Consider the following 20,191-nt stretch of genomic DNA (forward strand, 5'->3'; position numbering starts at 1 on the left):
AAATGCTTGTGCCCAAGGAAAAAAACTCTTTGACTAGCATAAACAAAAGTCTATCAACACATAGTGGGTGCTTTTGCATAAAGCCCTTGGTTATATTTTTACTTGGCCACATTTGGATGGCACATCCAGTATGCAACTTAATAGTGGTTTCTGAGAAATCGGAATGGGTTTCCTTTGTAGCTTCATTCTACAGTCGGGTGGATGACAATTGTACCCTTTCATGAACTTTCCTCCACCTTGCGAGCTTCTGCACAATGATTTGCTATAGCTTCATGATGTTCTGCACAGTCAAATAAAGAACACCTTTTCTTAATCTGCCTGTATTTCACTCTTGAGCTTTACCAAACTGGTAAAGTTGCCACGATAATTATTCCTGATAGTTCATACAGGAGAGAGAGGAGCCACAAACAAGATCTCACCTGTGCAGCTCTCTGTGCGTGAGCGCAAACATCTGCAGTCATCGGGTAATATCGGGGAGTGCTTAGAAGCCACGGACTGCATCAAGTGGATGTCAGTGTTGCAACCTGCTGGCATTTCAAGTCAGCCTCCTGCATTATAGGTATTTAAACTTGTGTTCTCACCAACTATCACTGAAAATATTCCATTGGAGTTGCCTATTTTTACTCGGGACTCAAGGAATATTAACATCTAAAGCTCGAAATACTATGTTGGTGCTTCCTTAAGGATTTTGACAGCATCTGCTCATGTTTAGTGAACTCTTTGTCAACAAAGAAGGCCTACATGACATTCTAAAACAACAAAAGACTCAACCTAGCAATTTCTTAGAATGCTCTTTACGCCAGATTACTTCGAAATCCATGACTTCCTACTGGACATACACCAGTGCCGAAGTTACACTGTGAAATTAAGCAAAGTTTGGTCTTTATTTTATCCAATATTGATCAAACTTTTTTGATCAGGTGAATGGGGATATGGTTTTGAAGGAATACTTTACCAGCCTAAAGTGATTTATTGCTGGTTTTTATCGTTAGAAACAATTGAACTGTCAAGGTTGTCAAAGAACTGTCAACCCAAGCACTCTGTACAGGTGGTTAACCAGCGAAGCTGAAATGTGCGGCCCCGGTGTTTATCACTGGGTAAATCCCGACGGTTCATTAAAGTATTATGCAATTATTGGTTGCACCTTTGTGTTTCTTAATTAATTAAGCCAACACATGTGGGAGCAGTGGCATGAACGCATTCGTGCGGTAGCACTGAGGGGCGCCAACAAGATTGCACTGAAATTTACGACAATAAGATTTATATAGCGTAATATACAAAGCCAGAAGAGCGCCTGAATCCACAAGCACCAAGATCAGACAAATCCATGTACTTCCCATCATTCGCATGGTGGTACAACGACAGCAGTGCCAGAGTTCCCTCTAGTAATTATTGTGTAAAACTCTATGGCAGACACAATAATGGGCACAGCAGCCCTTAACAGCTTCGCTGTAAGATGCCTCGGTGTTTCTATCAAAATGAGAGGGGGTGGAGGCTTAACAAAATCTGTTGCTTCGATTTGAGTGGACCATGCTCTGTATGCAGAGGACAGAGAGAGGGGTCCAAGTTAACCTGTCAGTTGTTTTTTTTTAAGTCGCAACTCTCGTATTAGTAACTTCTTTGATGCCCTTTTACTCGCAATGTTTAGGGAAAACAGAGTAGAAGAGTGTTACATTTCTTGCTGTGGAATAACTGTGTGCTCTTCTGCTGCTGTGCTATAAGAAAATGCCTGCATTTCTTTCTTTTATTTGTATGGAAAAAAGGGGGAAAAAACAAGAAATGCCATTTGTGGTTACTTCCCGTGTTCGTTTTCGAAAATAATGTTTGGGCTGAAGTTTTATTTCACTTTGCGCTTAACTCTTTTCTGACCACTGGAAGTGTTCTCATTTTCAGTGCTTTTATGTTTTAATGTTTTTTTCAAGACATATCAGTTGCAATATATACCGTAATAAAATAAATTGTATCCTGATCATTCATGTTTTGAATAGAAGTAAAGCAGACATAATTGTTTATATAGTTTTTTAGAATTAACATGGGAAACTTCAAAAGAAGCACTGTGAAATCATGAATGAAAGTAATAATTGCCTGTCTTTAATATAAGTACTGAAAGTAAAACAAATCTGAAATTACAAAATATGTGCCTTGCTTCTAGTTCCCAACTTCAGTATGTTACACCATGGGAAAAAAAAATGCATATTTGGTAGCGTGAATTTTAGCCATAGTGACGCTCATGCTATGTCAGACAGCCATGGCTTCGCAATTGTGAAAATGGGTGAGCGTTTATGGTGCAGCTGGCGTTTGTTTTTACTCATTGTAGGAAGCACCCGGTTCCTTTTTTGCTGCATTCTTTAAGCTCGTGAAACAATGGGGGTCAGGTTGTGTTCAATCAGCTTTTACAAGCAAGCAAGCTGGTCAGTCATGCTCCTTGAACTGGTGCTGGAGCCTTCATGTGTTTTTTTGTAGAACACTTGTATAGTGCTGTATGCTAATGTACAGTGTTGCACATTATTGTACAGTAATGAATAAGGGCACTTGAACAGGTGCTATTTAAAAAGTGGGAGATTAGACTGCTAGTCGAGCTTCTGCCAACGATTGGTCTGAACTCGACTGTGTGCTCTTGTGTGAGTGAAAACGTTAGCAAGGATTGCTCGCAATAAGTTGCACATACACTGTAGGAACACTGATAGATGAAAGCAGCTCACGGTGGGAAGAAATACAGTTGCACTTGATATTTGTCAAACACAATCATCAAAGCAACACACACTCCTGAGCATGTACCACTGTTTGAGACAGTGTTAAAACAGCTTAGATGTCGGATCATAAAATTAGACTACCCATCCGGCGCTCCTGTGTCTTCACTGCTGCTGTAATTTAATTTACCCCTTTCAGGGTCAATTTTTTCACTAAATGCGACTTCCCACGGTCGATTTTCTTTATTGTAAATTTAAAATCTTCAGAGTGATCTATTTCCCCAAAAACTTTACCGCAGTGTTTTTAGAGCGACCATAATGTGAAAAAAAAGAATGATTGTTCTAGAGAAACTGGCCACCCTGTATACGCAATGCCTCATGACCTCGAGCGTACCGGAATCTTGGAAGAACGCTAACATAATCCTAATCCATAAGAAAGGGGATGCCAAAGACTTGAAAAATTATAGACCAATTAGCTTACTGTTTGTTGCCTACAAAGTATTTACTAATCTAATTGCAAATAGAATCAGGAACACCTTAGACTTCCCTCAACCAAAGGACCAGGCAGGATTCCGTAAAGGCTACTCAACAACAGACCATATTCACACTATCAATCAGGTGATAGAAAAATGTGCGGAATATAACCAACCTTTATATATAGCTTTCATTGATTACGAGAAAGCGTTTGATTCAGTCGAAAACTCGGCAGTCATGGAGGCATTACGGAATCGGGGTGTAGACGAGCCGTATGTAAAAATACTGAAAGATATCTATAGCGGCTCCACAGCCATCATAGTCCTCCATAAAGAAAGCAACAAAATCCCAGTAAAGAAAGGCGTCAAGCAGGGAGATACAATCTCTCCAATGCTATTCACAGCATGTTTACACGAGGTATTCAGAAACCTGGATTGGGAAGAAGCGGGGATAAGAGTTAATGGAGAATACCTTAGTAACTTGCGATTCGCTGATGATATTGCCTTGCTTAGTAACTCAGGGGACCAATTGCAATGCATGCTCACTTAGCTGGAGAGGCAAAGCAGAAGAGTGGGTCTAAAAATTAATCTGCAGAAAACTAATGTTTAACAGTCTCGGAAGAGAACAACAGTTTACGGTAGGTAGCGAGGCACTGGAAGTGGTAAGGGAATACACCTGCTTAGGGCAGGTAGTGACTGCGGATCCGGATCATGAGACTGAAATAATCAAAAGAATAAGAATGGGCTGGGGTGCGTTTGGCAGGCATTGTCAGATCACGAACAGCAAATTGTCATTATCCCTCAAGAGAAAAGTGTAGGAGAACTGTGTCTTACCAGTACTCATGTACGGGGCAGAAACCTGGAGGCTTACGAAAAGGATTCTACTTAAATTGAGGACGACGCAATGAGCTATGGAAAGAAGAATGATGGGTGTAACGTTAGGGATAAGAAAAGAGCAGATTGGGTGAGGGAACAAACACGAGTGAATGACATCTTAGTTGTAATCAAGAAAAAGAAATGGGGCATGGGCAGGACATGTAATGAGGAGGGAAGATAACCGATGGTCATTAAGGGTTACGGACTGGATTCCAAGGGAAGGGAAGCGTAGCAGGGGGCGACAGAATGTTAGGTGGGTGGATGAGATTAAGAAGTTTGCAGGGACGACATGGCCACAATTAGTACGTGATCGGGGTAGTTGGAGAAGTATGGGAGAGGCCTTTGCCCTGCAGTGGGCATAACCAGGCTGATGATGATGATGAATGTGAAGAAAAAAATTTTCCACAGGCAAAAATGCATAGGTTATTCATGAATACAGATGAGTTTGCATAAGTATAAGAATAAAAATGTAGATACACTGTAATAGCATATTCCGATTTAGCACTTGGGCAGTAGTCCTCATCGAAGGAATCTCTGCTTGACTCACTTTGAGGAGTGTAACTGATGCACACGTCCGTAGCATAAATTGCACTGTGTATGTGAACATGCGCATACAAGAAAACTTGATGGTTGTGTGCCTGTCAGAAAAACCAGCTGAGTCAGAAACTTCTTCGTTCCATCGCCATCTATAGGCAGTCAGCTTCGTGTGTCTCTACATGGCAGCACATCGTTCGTGTATGGCGGCATCATTTGTAGTACCAGCACCCGCTTATGAACAGATGTAATCGCACCCGTGTGAACAATAAACAAGTGAGCATCTTGGGCTGACCCTTTGAGAGATTAGAAACCTGACAGACATAACTTTTTACAAGCACGACAAATGGAAACAACCTGCGAGACAAAGCCAAAACTAACTAGCTTGTGCGTGCACATGTGCGGATGTGAGTGGTAACTGAAACGCCAATGTAAAGAAGCCATGGAATGAAAGCCAAGAGACTTTAGAGCAAAAAAAAAATTTCTTGTATTTTTTGCAGCACTTGCTGGGCAACAGACTTGAAAAATTTGTGCATTTTTCAAACATACAGACGGCCTGATAAATATATGCCATCGACCATTTGGGACTTGTTTGTATACTTACGTTTTTGAACCTCAGAGGGTGATGAATTACATGAAAGCACACAGTTAGCCCCCGCATGTACTTGTAGTACATTTGATCGCAGTACTGTTGTTTATACACAGGGCATGAAGCATCTTGTATGTTATAGAAAAGCGTGTTGAAAGTGGTAGGGGTGAACCTGGGTTGGGGCAGTGTGTCCACTGCAACAACAAATTGATGGTTTTAGTTCACCACGAAGTAGTATTTTTCACATGAGTTGATGTTGAATAGTGGCTGTATTGTAGCCAACAAGGGCACTCTGTTATTAGAGAGAGAGCGTATTATTGTTGCAAATTCAATGGGTTGTGCTGTCGCACACATTGGGCATCAACGTGCAAAGACCGTAGGTAGAGGAAGGGGCTGTACATTGCACGGACATAAAGAGCAGGGTTGTCGTGACTGCTGCACCAACTCACTTTGTTTAACTATTAAGACCTGGTTGTAATAATGTGTCTTCATTGACTGAGTGAGGCATTTATTTGAATGAAATTGGAAATGTTGGCAACTGTGATGTCTGCTTCTCCACAAGCAGTAAATTGTTGAATGACCAAAGGATGGTAACATGAGGCCGCTATGTGGCATAAACCGGATCTGTTGTGATTTAGGGAGCTTCTGCTGCACAGCTGAAAAAGGTCCACTTTCTCGAAGAAAGGCTCACTTGCAGCATAAGTTCGCAGAGCTTAGTTGTAAAACGTGTAAAACGTGACTTAGTGTAAAATGAGCTTAGGTGAAACGTGATTCTACCTGCTAACATGGAAAGTTATTGCTCAGCACACAACGCACCCGCACGATTTGCAACTTGAATGTTATCGTTGATTCTATCTGTCATGAATGTCCTTGTTGAACTTTGAGTAATCAGATTGTATGTGTGACACGAATTGTGTATTACTTTTCGGAATGCACATGGGCATCAGCAATTACGCTGGAACCCTTGATGAGTTGTGTATAAAATCCGACGCGCTTGACCTGCAGATCAGATTTTGCTGATTGCCATCTGTGCTCGCAGCTATTGTTGTGCTTTGAGTGTAACCTGTTCTTCTGGTTACAAGTTTGCCCAAGGAAGAGTTTCGTGATTCACAGTTTTTGCTACTGCATTCTAAACTGTCACTACAGTGTGACAATAAGAAGAATTTGTGGCATTGCATTGAAACCTACTTGTCCAGCACAGCAATTACCCTCTAGGCCAAGGTATTGAAGATGTACTGTGGATCAGAGACAGTGGGTGAAACAGCTAGGGACCCAACTTGGAAAATATTCTTGCGTAGAAAAAGAAAGACGGAAGTTTTGCCTGAAAGGCGAAGCATTGATAGAGATGGCAAAGTAGTAGACAACTACACGAAGCAAGTTTCGTAGTTTTTAATTGGCCATATAAATTGCAGTAAACCATCGCTTACTAAATAAATTAACAAGCATGATGTCATGCACTTACAGGCAAACATGAGCACGTCTCGCTTGATGACCGCAAACGCTAGGTGTCCAAGTGCTGGCATGATGAAGAGCCTGGACAGCGGGGAGTGAACACTTTGCACTGCCTCTCGCTTATTGCACTTCCAAAGCATGAGATTTGTGGGTATTGAGGCATGCCCCGGCGTCTTCGCGTGGGCATTCGCCTGTTCTGTAATCCCTTTCCACTCGTGACGGTTGTCAGCGGCGGCGCCCCACTTGTGGTGGTTTGCGGTGGGGGGCACTCGCATTGCCGGTGGGTGGCTGGCCGCTGTCTGCATCGTGAGCGCGGGCGAGATCTCTCCGGGGATAGCACTAGGTAAGTACACACTTTCCTCTCGTCCACTGGCCCCTTTGTGACTTAGGCATGAGCTCGTATATGGTGCCTTTGCACGTACAGTCGCCCATGGAATTCTACGGACCAAGGGATCTGAGAAAAAGCTTAATATCTCAGCAGCCTCACAATGGAGCCTGATGTTTACATTTCCAGCCGCTGCTAGTATATGCGAACAACATAGTGATGTCTGGCTTTAAATTCGACATTTCTTGAGATCCTCTGGTACGTAAACTTTTGTGGTTCACTGTACTTCGACCGCGCACATTGTGTTCATCGTTTGTGGATGCTAAGATGAAGAGCGGTGCCTAGTGCTTGCGTTTGGTTGAACTGAGTCGAGCCGCAGTTATCAGAGGCCCATGCCGAAGGAGATTGCCCAAGCTCTTGTGAGTGGGCCCATTGTTTATTGTAAGTGCAACCAGCGTAGCCATGGGGACTTTTCCCAGCGGCAAGCTGCGGGGAGCCTTTGCTTTCGCAGCAACAGGCTAGCAGCGCCGCTATTTATATTTTCGCACTTGGCGCGGGGGAGCCCTTTAACTCCCATGTCGGCCCGAGACTGGGCATTTGTGCTGTCTTGGGTGCTGCCAGAGTCAATAAACAGTTTCTGCCAACTCGGGGCAATACTGTGTTCTCTTGCGTGGGCAGTATTCGTTGCCCCCTTTAGTGGCCTGAGTGGCAAGCTAAAGTTAGAGGCAACAGTTGATGCAGCCCTGTGGCTTGCTAAGCTCTAACCTGCGGTGTTCGGTAGTCTTGTGATACCCAGGACCTCCGCACTTTTGCCCAATGTGGATTCGAAAGCTCATTAAGCCTTTGTCTCTGCTTAACCGAGTCAGTTGAGGACGACTCAACGAGGAAGTTAAATTGAGGACGACGCAATGAGCTATGGAAAGAAGGATCATGGGTGTAACGTTAAGGGATAAGAAAAGAGCAGATTGGCTGAGGGAACAAATGTGAGTTAATGGCATCCTAGTTGAAATCCAGAAAAAGAAATGGGGCATGGGCAGGAGATGTAATGAGGAGGGAAGATAGCCGATGGTCATTAAGGGTTACGGACTGGATTTCAAGGGAAGCGCAGCAGGGGGCGACAGAAAGTTAGGTGGGCGGATGAGATTAAGAAGTTTGCAGGGACAACATGGCCACAATTAGTACATGACTGGGGTTGTTGGAGAATTATGGGAGAGGCCTTTGCCCTGCGGTGGGCGTAACCAGGCTGCTGCTGCTGCTGCTGCTGCTGCTGATGATGATGATGATGATGATGAGCTGAGTCAGTACGCCTTCGCGAATCAGGCTCCCTACGTTATGTCTGCTAGGCATAGTGACCTTTGTCCTGTGTTAGTGCTAGCAGACGCCATGTTGCTCGAGAATGGGCCCAGTGCTTCCCTTGAGCAGTGAACTTGGCACCCTCACCTGCCACAGCCCCTGTAGGGACAACACAAGGCGCTACGTACCAGCTCCCATTGGAGAAGTAGCATTGTTTTACCCCGAACGGTGCACATGGGCACATTCGTGTGCCACGGCTCCTTTGGGAATTAGAGGGGCAGTACGATGTTGCAGCGCTCTCGATTGGTTCCCTTTAGAGTTTACAGAGCGCAACTCAGAAATGGGGCCTTAGCCCTCTCCAACTTTAGCCCACTGGCTACTATGCCAATAAGCAGCCAAAACCAGTGGCCGGCTGCGGCCCCCTGTGGGGATTACAGCACAGCAGCCACTAATTTCGCTCACCTGTCTCCCTTTGGACTACATTCGGGGGTGCCCAGTGGTGCACCTTTTGAGCACTCGTCTGTTTTGTCGACGCTGACTGCGAGCGGCCTAAGCAATTCACATATAGCTGCCCCAAGTGGTGGCTGTGAATGACAGCCGACTAGAAGAGTAGGATGCGGCAAGAGCTTGAGCTCTGTACACAAGCTCCTGGCAAGTCGCTTCAGGAGTACAAGTATGTACGCGCGATGGAAGACCTTAATTTCTTAGCCCCAAAAAGCTTCAAGCTCAGTTGTCTTTGGTGCATAGGCCACTACCAGCTGCTTCAACAGATTTGTAGGGGGGTAATTAAGGAAAGGAGGATGTGGGGATTGAGGTCCCCAGCGCCTTTGCACGGGCATTCACTGGTTCTGTTGTCCGAGCACCTATCCCTTTTCCACTCGCGGTGGTTTGTGGTGAGGGGCGCTCGCATCACCAGCAGGTGACTGACTGGCTGCTGTCCGCTTCACGAGTGCGGGCGAGATCTCTCATACGTACACATTTTCCTCCCGTCCGCCGGCCCCTTTGGGTGTCAGACATGAGCTCGCGTACGGTTCCTTTGCACATATAACTAGTGCGTACCTTGTGTTGATCCTTTCCGGACGCTAAGCCAAGGAGTGGTCCCTAGTGCTTGTGCGTGTTTGAGCAGTGTGTTCCAGGGAGCCTTTGCTCTCGCAGTGACATGCCAGCGGCGCCCCTGTTTCGCCTGTGGCGGGGGAGCCTTTTGATTCCCATACCGGCCTGGGGTGTGCAGTGTGGCGTGCTGCCGGAAATGGTTTCTGCCAACTGGGCCCCCCTTTGGTGGCCTGAGCGCATGCGCAGCTGCGCGCTAGATGGCTGACGCAGTGGCTCGCTAAGCGTGAGGTGGTCGGTCCCCCTGCAAAACCCCTTACAGATGACACGACATCCAACACTGGGCATGCAAAAAGACAGCGCACATGACGCCACCAGTCATCTCGCCCAGACTGTGCACTCGCCACAGATTATTTACAAGGCGTGTGAGCCGCGTATGTGACCAGCCGTGGCCGTGCTGGAGGAGGAGATGTGTGCTCATTTAGTGCCACCTTACCTTTAAAATAATTTTGCTTTGTAAGTGGTCTTTGTATACAGTTGCTGTACTATTTCAATTTTGTTGCAGCATCATTGCGCGTCTCATAGAGCCCGACCATAACAGTGGTCAAAATTTCTAATGCCCTGCAAGGCATTTCATTCGATCTCATGGGACACTATCTGCTCACACAATGTTGTAAGTGATAATCTAGCCACATAACTTTAACTGGACTTGCCCACACAAGTTTTTAGAATTTAGAAACGAAATGCTTGTCTTTTGTGGCCTTGATGCCTGGCATAGGTACACTGCATAGGCCCGACTCGCTGCAACAAAATGTTTGACCATGTAAAAACGTATTTCTAGATAGTGTAGATGTATAGCAGTCTCTGTGCACTGTTTGAAACAGGAGTGGAAGTGTCATTAAAAAATCTCAAGAGAACATTTTTGATAGTAAAACTGAAACAAACGCTGCCATTAACACTTGCCGGAAGTGACGCGTGACCTAGCATGCATGACTCCTCAATGTGGAAGGCGCTGCCCGCGTGTGCCCGTACTGCACTGAAAATATTGTGGTGGCGATGTGTTAGTATTTAGGCCTACGTCATATCCGTTAATCACTAGGTGTGCCGATTATCCGCTTAGGTGCCATGTTAAGGCTGCTAATGGGAAAATTAGATTATTAGCAGTCGTACAGATTTGTCAAGATTGTTTCAATAGTTTATGCTACCGATTTACAGCCACTTTCGGCAAATTAAAATTTATTTGTTGTTGGCTTTTAAGTGCAAAGTGAACTCTTCAGTTGGCTGGATGCTTGAAGCAAGAAATACAAATTTTGAGTTTTGTCATTGTTTTCTCTGTAAAACTTTAGTGGATAGGTGTGCATGACACCGGCAGCTTTTTGCCAGACAGCAATATAATATACTGCTAAAACATTTATTGCTGCCTTTTTGTCTTACTTGACAAAGTTCATTCGATTGTTTACTTGATCACCTTCTGCTTAAGCAAAAATCATAAAAATGCTCAAAAGTTTGGATGTTGTATTGCGTATCTTTGCAAACCCAACTGTCGCTATGTTTTGAGTAAGCTGCAGAGATTATGTTTGCATGCTTTACTGGCAGCAGCTTATATGAAATACATATATTCAGCATCTGTCCGGCTAGCTGGCAGTGAAAATCTCAACAAATTCACCTGTGTGATTGCAGAGTGCGCAAGTGAAGAAAACCTTGCATGCTGCTGTAAAGCTTCCAGTTGAATTTGCACAGAACAACCATAGACCACATTTAGGAAACAAGTCAGTGGCCCTTTGCATATAAAAGTGCCGGTCCGTTACAATCAGATGTGTTTGCATGCCGTGTTACTGAATTCAAACGTCCTCCAACTCCCACTCCTTGTCTAAGTGGCAATTCCCCCTTCTTAAGATGCAGAGATTGGTGGGACCTGATGATAAAGAGGCGACATTCTTTTGTATCAGCTTGCCAATGCTCAAAAAGCCAAAGCACACCTTGTTGTTGTGAGGGAAGAAATGTGAGCTTATTGAAACCATCACACGAAACAACTAATGTGTTATTGAAGCTTGCCTGAGGTATGCGTTTGGGGTTAACAGAGTGTGAACAAGTTATGCTTGAAGAGGCTGGTTGAAGATGTACTAGTCAGTGCATAGGGCTAAGGAGGAGGATGTAGGTATTGCACTGGTCATCTAAGACATGCCTGAGGTGTGATAGGAATAGTTAATTGCTCAGTACATGGTATACTGGACTCAGGGTTGTCATGAGTCTGTCACTTTTCTGAGTAGATATCGCTCTGAACTGCAAGACACAGCAAGAGGCTGTTAGATCTGCTGCTGGTGTAAGCTACAAATTTTCCCCCAAGTTTTGTTTCTTCTGAATTGCCTGATCTTTTGGACATATTGAAAGAAAAATTGTGTTGAAAAACCAGTTTCTATCTTACAATGTTTTTTTTTTTTTAGTGATGGAATTTTCTTGGCGGAAGTCGGAGAAAACCTGGAAAAGTCTGGGAATTTAAGAAAAGAAATTTGCTTGACACCCTGGCCATACTAAGCAGTGTGATTGAGAAAATTGAGATGCCTGCGGTGTTTGAAGGACTGCCCTCTTTTTCCTGCCAGGTGGCTCCGGTCTAAGCCTCTTCAGCCACTGTCTGGTGACAGAGGAGATTGCATACGGCTGCTCGGGCATCAAAACCATTCTTGAAGCAACAGACCTTGGGGTAATGTGTGCAGCGCATTCCCGTATCACAGGCAGTGCGTGTGACAAGCTGTGCAGCAATGGTCTAGCCATGTCCATAGAGCAGTGCCAGCCAAGCAGATGCAGTCTTCTGTTGACGAGAGAAAACTTGGAATAAGCTTGGCGCTGACCATAGACGGCCTTGTGTGTGCTCAGCAGGCTGTTGCCCTTATTGTACCTGTGCCACTCATTTGCATTGGAAACTGGTGCACCAGTGTGTATTGCCTGCAGTGTGCTAAAATTTCACCAACTCCATCCAGCCCTCATAGTGCCACAGATTCATGTTTCACTGAATGAACATGAGACAATGCAACATATTGAACTACATCTTATGCAGAACCAGAACTGCCGCGCACATCAACACACTTCTTTTAAGGGGGGGGGGGGGGGGGGGGTTGCAACCATATCTAGCCAAAGTCCTTTTGCCGAATGACATTACGGCAAATGTGGTATAGTTGTATTGTTTTAACCCTTTTCTTTGGATCATCATTGCAGTTTTGACTAAGTGCTTATATAAGATACGTGAGTACAGGTGTTTCAAGGCGTACAAGAACTTGTATTGGCAGAAAAATAGACTAGATAGAAATGCCACCGAGCATTGAATATCAACCGAGCAGTGATGTTAAGAGTCTCCATGGCAGTGCACAAACTCGGTCAAACTGAAGTTGCATACATTCATGATTGTATTGTGTTTAGTGTTACTCTGGTGGCAGAAATAATGGATGAACATAAGGAACAAAAAGTGGACGATCAGTCATGATGCGGTCATGAATGTGCACCAAGTAGCCGTGCTCATTGCTTTACTAAATTGCATACCTTGACAGTGTAGTGTATATCGGTGTGCAGAAGCTGCCCGTCTTTATCCTTATGGGCATCTGTAATAACCCTGACAAAGATAGATCCCCTTGTAATCATGTCGGCTCCTGAGATTGAAGACATTTGCGTGTCGGTATAGCATACTAGATGTTGGATTGCACATTTTGATGGTGTGTCCCATCAAAATGTTGTGCAATCCAACTTCTACCAAGCTCCTGAGACGTGCTTTATTTGACCACTGTTGCTAATCAGCTTGATTAAAGTAACTCGCAACTGATGGCAAAACAGGAGACATTACATCACTGGGTTCGTACACGTAGCTTTTCATTACTGTGAGACAAGCTGAAGCGTAACTGATTTTAATACATCATTACCTATCACAGAAAAAGGATGCTCTATGGTCATCTGGATCAGTGCATCAAGCGTCTGCTTTCCATTTAATAATTCGTGCACACACAGGCGCCGACTCCGGGGCCCGAGTCCCCTCCGGAGTTTGCGGGGGGGGGGGGCGAAGAAAGGGGGCTGAGCCCCCCCTCCCCTCGACAATGCAGAAGCCCCATCCCCCACCCACCCACCCACCCACCCACCCACCCACACACACACACACACACACACACACACACACACACACGCACACACACACACACTCCTAAAGTGCCATTACCAGAGCTTTGTCACCCACGTCATTTGAGGTTTCCTTTAAATTTCCTTGACCTTTTCACTTGAAATTTTACTGGGGTTAATAGCTTACTGCATCATTGTTGGCGTGGACATGCAGGGCTTTTAATTCATACTTTCGCTTTATTTCTGCAAATCCTGACAATAGGAGGACAAGCGCATTAGAAGCACTAGCGGCGGCTGCCTCATTGTTTTAAATTTACACTATAAACACCACGCACATTCACAATACATTTAAATATACACAGAGATATACACAAAGTACAATTTTTATTATATTTTTGAAAAAGATGGTGTTAGCCAATTAAAAATTATTTCTAAAGGTATGGATAGCCTATGCCTAGAGAATGAATGTGTTGCTGTATGTTCACCTAGCTTCAAATTGCTTTGCGTGCTTTTTTGACCATGAAAACTATAGACTTCAGTGACCCCTTCGGCAGAGCCTTTTATATACGGCGTGTGAAATGCACGTGAATGATGTGTGTCTCAGTATTGCTTCTCTTTCCAGTAAGCAATGCTAACAACTCAAGAAAGAAAAAAAAAAACATTTCTAATAATTTACAACATTTATTAGGGATGGAAGCATCGTCACTTGCATACAAAGGTTATAAATATGTACAGGGTGTCCCAATTAACTATTATGCACCAAGATTTAAAAGAAAGAGCAGTGTGTTACTCGAAGAAAACCTAGTGCATATTGTTTCCAGTACAGTGGAGTAGCTGCCACCAGTTTTTTCGTCACTGAGATTTAATTAGATAATTGCAACTAATTATATAACTCGAGTCGTACTATCCTAATTATCAAAGTGTCAATGAAGGGTTTGTAGGCACAGCCAAGGGACATCTAACTGCGGCATTTTCAGCGAAATACTAATTGCATACATTTTTTTCCAACTGATAAATAAACCCCGCGAAATATGGGGAGTGCCACATGACTGGGCTCCCACCCGCATCATAAAGCAGCGCCCTCGTACAGGCTCCCTCTGAGTTAGCCAGAACGAAATAAAGGAAATCAAGAAAAACATCGTGATCCTTATCCTTCCTTATCTTCCTTATCTGCCACGCCCCGGCCGAAGTAACACATTGTGTTTGGTGTTAGTTGGAGACAAGCTGTGATAGCTGTTGTCTTAGCGTAGATAAAGTGCATGGATCTTTGTTTTTTTTTTTTTGGCCACAAAACCTATCACCACAAAAGGGAATTGACAACGTCAGTGCAAAGGTTTAATGGTGTGTTTTTTTCCGTCCCAGTCTCCATGTCTTTCTCTAATGAGCAGAAGGTAAACATGATCCTTGCCTTGGGTTCGGCAAATGACAACAAGAGGAAGGCTGCAAATATATATCAGTCATGGACATGTGGCGGTAGACCAAACACGTTAACTATCAGGAATGATGAAAACCTGAGACAAACTGGCAGCTTCAAGAAACAGCGGCGTAGGACTCCATCTTTGAGTCCTAGCCTACACACGGATGTTCAAGCATTTATGGCCTCAAAGCCTCATGCTAGCGTGCGGGACGGGGCCGCCCAGGTACAAATTCTGAAGTCATCAATTTGGAGGATTCTAAATGGTGGCCTTTCACTTGTACCACCACAGATGAAGCCAATTTTTACAGGAACGCCTAGATAAATTTGCATAATGTCCACTATTGGAGGCACCAGTACGAGTGGTCGCTCAATGTGAGGTTTGTAATTTACGCCGGTGCTATAATCGGTCCCATCTACAATCACACACTGACCGGACAGCGTTACGTGAATGAAGTCCTTGAAGGAGTGGTGTATGAGTTTCTCAGCGAAGTCCTGCTGTCACGTCTTCCACTTCTGTGGTATCAGCAAGATGGGGCACCAGCACATAGCAGCCGCCGAGCACAAAACTGGCAGGATGCAACTTTTTATGCGCAAATGATTGGAAGGCACGGGCCTGTAAATTGGCCGGCTAGGTCGCCTGACCTCTCTCCACTCAATTTCTTTTTGTGATTATGTGAAAGATCGTGCTTAATTGATCAAGACGCACCTCAGATTAGTTCAAGGCAAGGACGACAGATGTCTGCCATAGAATTCCAGCATCAATCATCAAGAAAGCCACTGAATATGTGATTAAGTGGACTCAGTACTGCGTAGCTGTAAAAGGAGACCTATTCGAACACGTCCTCTAGGCAGCAGCTCGCAGAGATATGTCGTGTGCCAAGTCTAGCTAATAATGATCGCGCTTACCGTCTGTCGAATGCTACGCAAACGACTCTTCAAGACAAACCAAGCGGTCTGCATGCACCAAACATTCTTAAGCAGATGCCCCATTTCATTCCTTTCATCACTTTCTGCACTTCCACGACAAAAAAAAAGCTACAACCAAACTTGCCTTTATTATGTGTAGACTTTATAATGGTTGTGGCCAACAACTACAAAAAAAGGCGCCTTTCGATTCTTTGTGTCTGCACTCGTAGGCACGCAACCAATCGCGAGCAGCAACGATAGCAGCCACGTTTACACTGATACATTAGAAGTGTACCCTGTTCATACGCCGATGCTTGTAACACAGCTAAGATATTTGCCCACCCTTAGTGGAAATGTGCCGTATTAGGATATTAATGAAGACAAATGTCGCAGTTTCCGCAGCCTGCCCGCCATGTGTTCCTGTGTCACTTGCAGCTAAGCGCCCCCACGATCTGTTTCTGTCCCCTCAAAGTGGACATGGCTACGTTATTGCCGCAAACTTGCCGATAGTAACAATATTATTCATTACTGATACGGAAGAAACTGTTTCAATGCACGTAATATACTCACGAGAAAAAAAATCATGTTCGGTGCGTTCGGCTTGCTCCGCCGGCCGCCATTTTTTTTTTGCTGTCTCGCACTACATACAGCGACAGCCACCTATTTGTTGAACTGTTGTCATTCCGTAGCAAATTTGGGATGAAAAAAAAAATTCTTTTTGCGGGAAATTTAACCCGCGTAATGATTGCACCCTGATTTGTGGCAATTTTTTTTTACAAAAAAGTGTGATCATTATGAGCGTAAATACGGTAGTACTCATATAACGCCGACACTTCAGCAATCAATTCTTCGAGGTCACACAAAGTTTCTTCAAGTGCATATTATATATATATATATATATATATATATATATATATAATGGGGTTCAAAAAGCTGGTTGGGCTGCAGCCCACACCGGAAATATGAAAACTTTCCGCCTATGAGTGCACGTGCTATAATTAAACAAGCGAAGTGCATAGAGTACAACACAAACAAGCTGTAATTTGAAAAAGTAAGCTGGAAAGCAGTGGGCAAGCTTATGGGCATTTAAGTTTCACTTCTACATGTGTTGCCTACAGTCTTTTAATGCAGTTAATATGTTAAGTAAGCACAATTGCGAATATATGCAAAATTTAACAGCACAACTTGTGTCTTTGTGCTATGTTGGGCTGTTACATATTGAATCATGCAGAACTGGTCCAATTTTCGGCGTTCAAAAAATACAATAATCACAGCTAATCTATCTGTAACTCCACATCATCTTGGAATGGGCTTGCACAATTAGCTGCGGGGTCTGCACCCAACATGCTCACTTCTGAAGCTCACCAGCTAGTCGAATCCCATGCTGTGTTGGAATACGTAACAACCCCTACTTTGTTGAAATTGCTTGACAGAGGCTGTCTTCATTTATTAAGCATTTTATAAGCTGTATGACAACAGATGAAAACTTTGGCTACATTTGGACATGGTGCGCTGAGTCAGCCTGCAGGAGAAGGTCACATTCCTTGGTTTTATTTTACATTCCTTGGTAAATTTCAGAACAGTGTATACTTTGCAAAGTGCAGAAGACGCTGCGAACATCCACAATCGCTACTAATTGCAACCATTCAGGTTGTCGAGGTGGCCAAATCGAAACAAGCCAAGCGTCTATATGCATTGGCTTGCCCATGATAAATTCATGAGGGTGTTTTATGTCGGTTGTCGACACATGCATTTGGGACGTAATGGTTTCAATATTGGGTTTCTGTGCTTGAGGCTGTGTGTTTGAATCCTGCCGTTGGACAATTTTAACAATGTTTATACTTTGTTGTAAATGACGAGTTTACAAAGCCACGAAGTTCTTTGAAGCCAGAAGGACGACGCTTAGGGAAATCCATGCTCTTCCCATCGTTCCCATGCTGGCCCATGCGAGCATTGCAGCTCGCGTGGACACCCATGTTCCCTCTAGTAATTATTGCTCAAGACTGTGGCAGCAACAGAGGTGAGCAGCCTACGCTTGCCTGACGTCTGTGCGCTCTGCTCCTTGCCTCTATGTTGAGTACGAGGGGCACGCAGCGCAAATCCATATCCTTCAAAGCTTCGGCTCTACCGGGAAGGTGTAACATGGCTTGTCTCACCCGACTTTTCTCGCCCCCTTGCACGCAGCAGCGTAGAGGCATTCTCCTGCGTTGTGCCAGGTGCTTCACTTATCACATTACAAAGCAGCACACAACAGAAACAGTGATTTTGAAGACTTGGGCACAAGCTCTGCTTGCAAAAACACGTTGCAAGCAACTGTGATGTCGAGACATCATCATTCACTGCAGCACCGTCTATGCGGACGATGGCTGGCACGCCGGCACAGACAAAGTCACAGAAACATTTCTAGCTAATGGCATGGCCGCTAGATGCGGTATTTTGTGAAAAATGCATGAAATTCATTATTTCCTGCTAATGTCTGCCTGAGAACAACTCCGTGTCAACCAATTTCAGCACCCAAGGTTTCATTTGAGCTAAAAATCTCGGCGGCAAAAGTTCTGCTCGGTATCCCTTTAACTCTTTATGAAAATTCAGAATTAACTTTGAATTAGTGTGAAATCTGTATTTATCGTTATCCTTTTAAATATAATAAAAGAAATCCAACAGCAAGTTGATGAAAAAGACTTGCATCTTAGGATAACATAATAAATGCAATTTTTGAGAAAGTACTGACTTATGCAGTGTCTTTTTCATTAACTGCATGCAGAGCTTTCCTCTTTTCACCAGAGCAGCAAGTTACTGCTCCGAAGTGGTAAATTTCTTGCTCAAAACAGCAACATTTTCTGCTCCGAAAACATAGATTACTGCTCCAAACTGCAATCGTTTTTTTGTTCAAAAGCTGCTCCAAAAGGCTGCTTCCACCACTGTGCTTGGCTAAACTTGTCCTGCTGTCGCAGCGATTTTAGTGATGGCTTTTTCTAAAGCAAGTCCCATGGCTCGGCAATATAATGAGAACTCTCTTAGGCTCACTAAAAAAAAAAAAAAGAATATTTTTTGCTTAAGGCTCACTCGGACTCGCCAAAATTCTACTCAGCCTGGCTCTTTAGTACTCGGGCTCATTAAAATTCTACCGGTCCACTTGGGCTCGCCGAAATTCTGCTTGGACAGGCTCACTCGGGGCACGCTTTCAAAGAAGATTTCTGTGCCCCATTTTCCTTTCTTCCCGTCCTCACTCGAACAGTGGTATGGAATGGCACAAGCAAGTCATGAGTATGTACAGACATCATTTTCTCACCTTGTACTCTAACAACTTTTCAAGCTAGTATAATTATCTCAGCTGCAGTTTGGTCACTTAGCTGCAGTTGTACTGATGTCCTCTTATTGTATAAAGTCATTAACCCCTTCTGTGCCATGCTATTATCCTGAATTATGACCAAAAAAAATGGACAGATTTCTTATTTATTTATTTGTTTATATGTTCTGCAGCCCAATTTGGCTATTGCAGCAGTGGGTTTGTACATTGGATATAACTTCAAAACATTTTACTGCACAAATCGACTTCAACACCCTAGAAATCATGATTGTTTGAAAATCAAAGATACAACAGGTAATAATTAACACGGCATGAATCAATTTAACTTATACAAAAATTCCGCTAAAGGCAACAACCTATTTTCACCTGGTAGTAAGTTCCATTTTTTAGTTGTACGAGGAAAGAAGCTGTATTTGAGTAGATTAGTATGTGGTTGAAATCGTGAAAGGTTAATTTTGTGGCTATTCCTAGTAGGTTTCAATTTAGCAGAAGACAGTTGTTTGTTATTGAGTAGCGTGGGGTGTTAATGAGATCGTGCAACAATTTAAGGCATTCAGAATCACGCCGCTCGGACAGAGGTTGTAGACCTAGTGTAACAAGGTGAGATGAGGGTGAGAAGTTCCAGTCAAAATGGTGGTATATGAAACTGATTGCATTCTTTTGAACTGATTCGAGGGTGTTAATGTCAAATGCTTTATAAGGGTTCCAGATCAGGCAGCCATATTCGACAGTGGGTCGGATCAGTGATTTATATGTTAGCTCTTCTGTTTCACGTGGAGCTTTTCGCAGTGTGCGATCTAGATGGCCTATGTTTTTATTGCTTTATTGCATGTGTATTCAATGTGCCTTGGTCACGACGTGTTAGGTGCGAAGATGAGGCCAAGGTACTTGTATTCGGACACCCGTTCAAGAGAAGAGCCATTAAACAAATTAAACAAAAAAATAGAAGTGCGCGTACTGAAAGATAAAGAAACTGTTTTTACAAAGTTTATATTCATTTTCCATTTGTCGCACCCCTTGCAAAATTCTGTAAAAGAATTGTTAAGTGGAAGATATGGTCAACATTAATGTTAATTGCATTGCACAGCACACAGTCGTCAGCACAAAGGCGGATTTTTGTGGACTGAAGAAATCATTTGTACGCAATAAGAACAAAAGTGGCCCCAGCACTGAACCCT

General features: G+C 43.8%; 1 protein-coding gene across 2 annotated transcripts in view; it reads left to right on the forward strand.

Annotated features, from left to right (window-relative positions):
* The window catches only part of Mcad (Medium-chain acyl-CoA dehydrogenase), a 192,333-nt gene that overhangs the window by 53,491 nt on the left and 118,651 nt on the right, over positions 1-20,191 (forward strand). The window contains exon 5 of one of the 2 annotated variants that reach the window (XM_075677417.1): positions 11,883-11,983. The exons of the other annotated variant lie outside the window; for it this stretch is intronic. Within the exon in view, the coding sequence (XP_075533532.1) occupies positions 11,883-11,983 (101 nt within the window). The remainder of the gene's footprint in view (positions 1-11,882; positions 11,984-20,191) is intronic. 2 annotated transcript variants of the gene reach the window in all.

Source organism: Dermacentor variabilis, unplaced genomic scaffold, assembly GCF_050947875.1.
Source record: "Dermacentor variabilis isolate Ectoservices unplaced genomic scaffold, ASM5094787v1 scaffold_13, whole genome shotgun sequence".
Classification (NCBI taxonomy): domain Eukaryota; kingdom Metazoa; phylum Arthropoda; class Arachnida; order Ixodida; family Ixodidae; genus Dermacentor; species Dermacentor variabilis.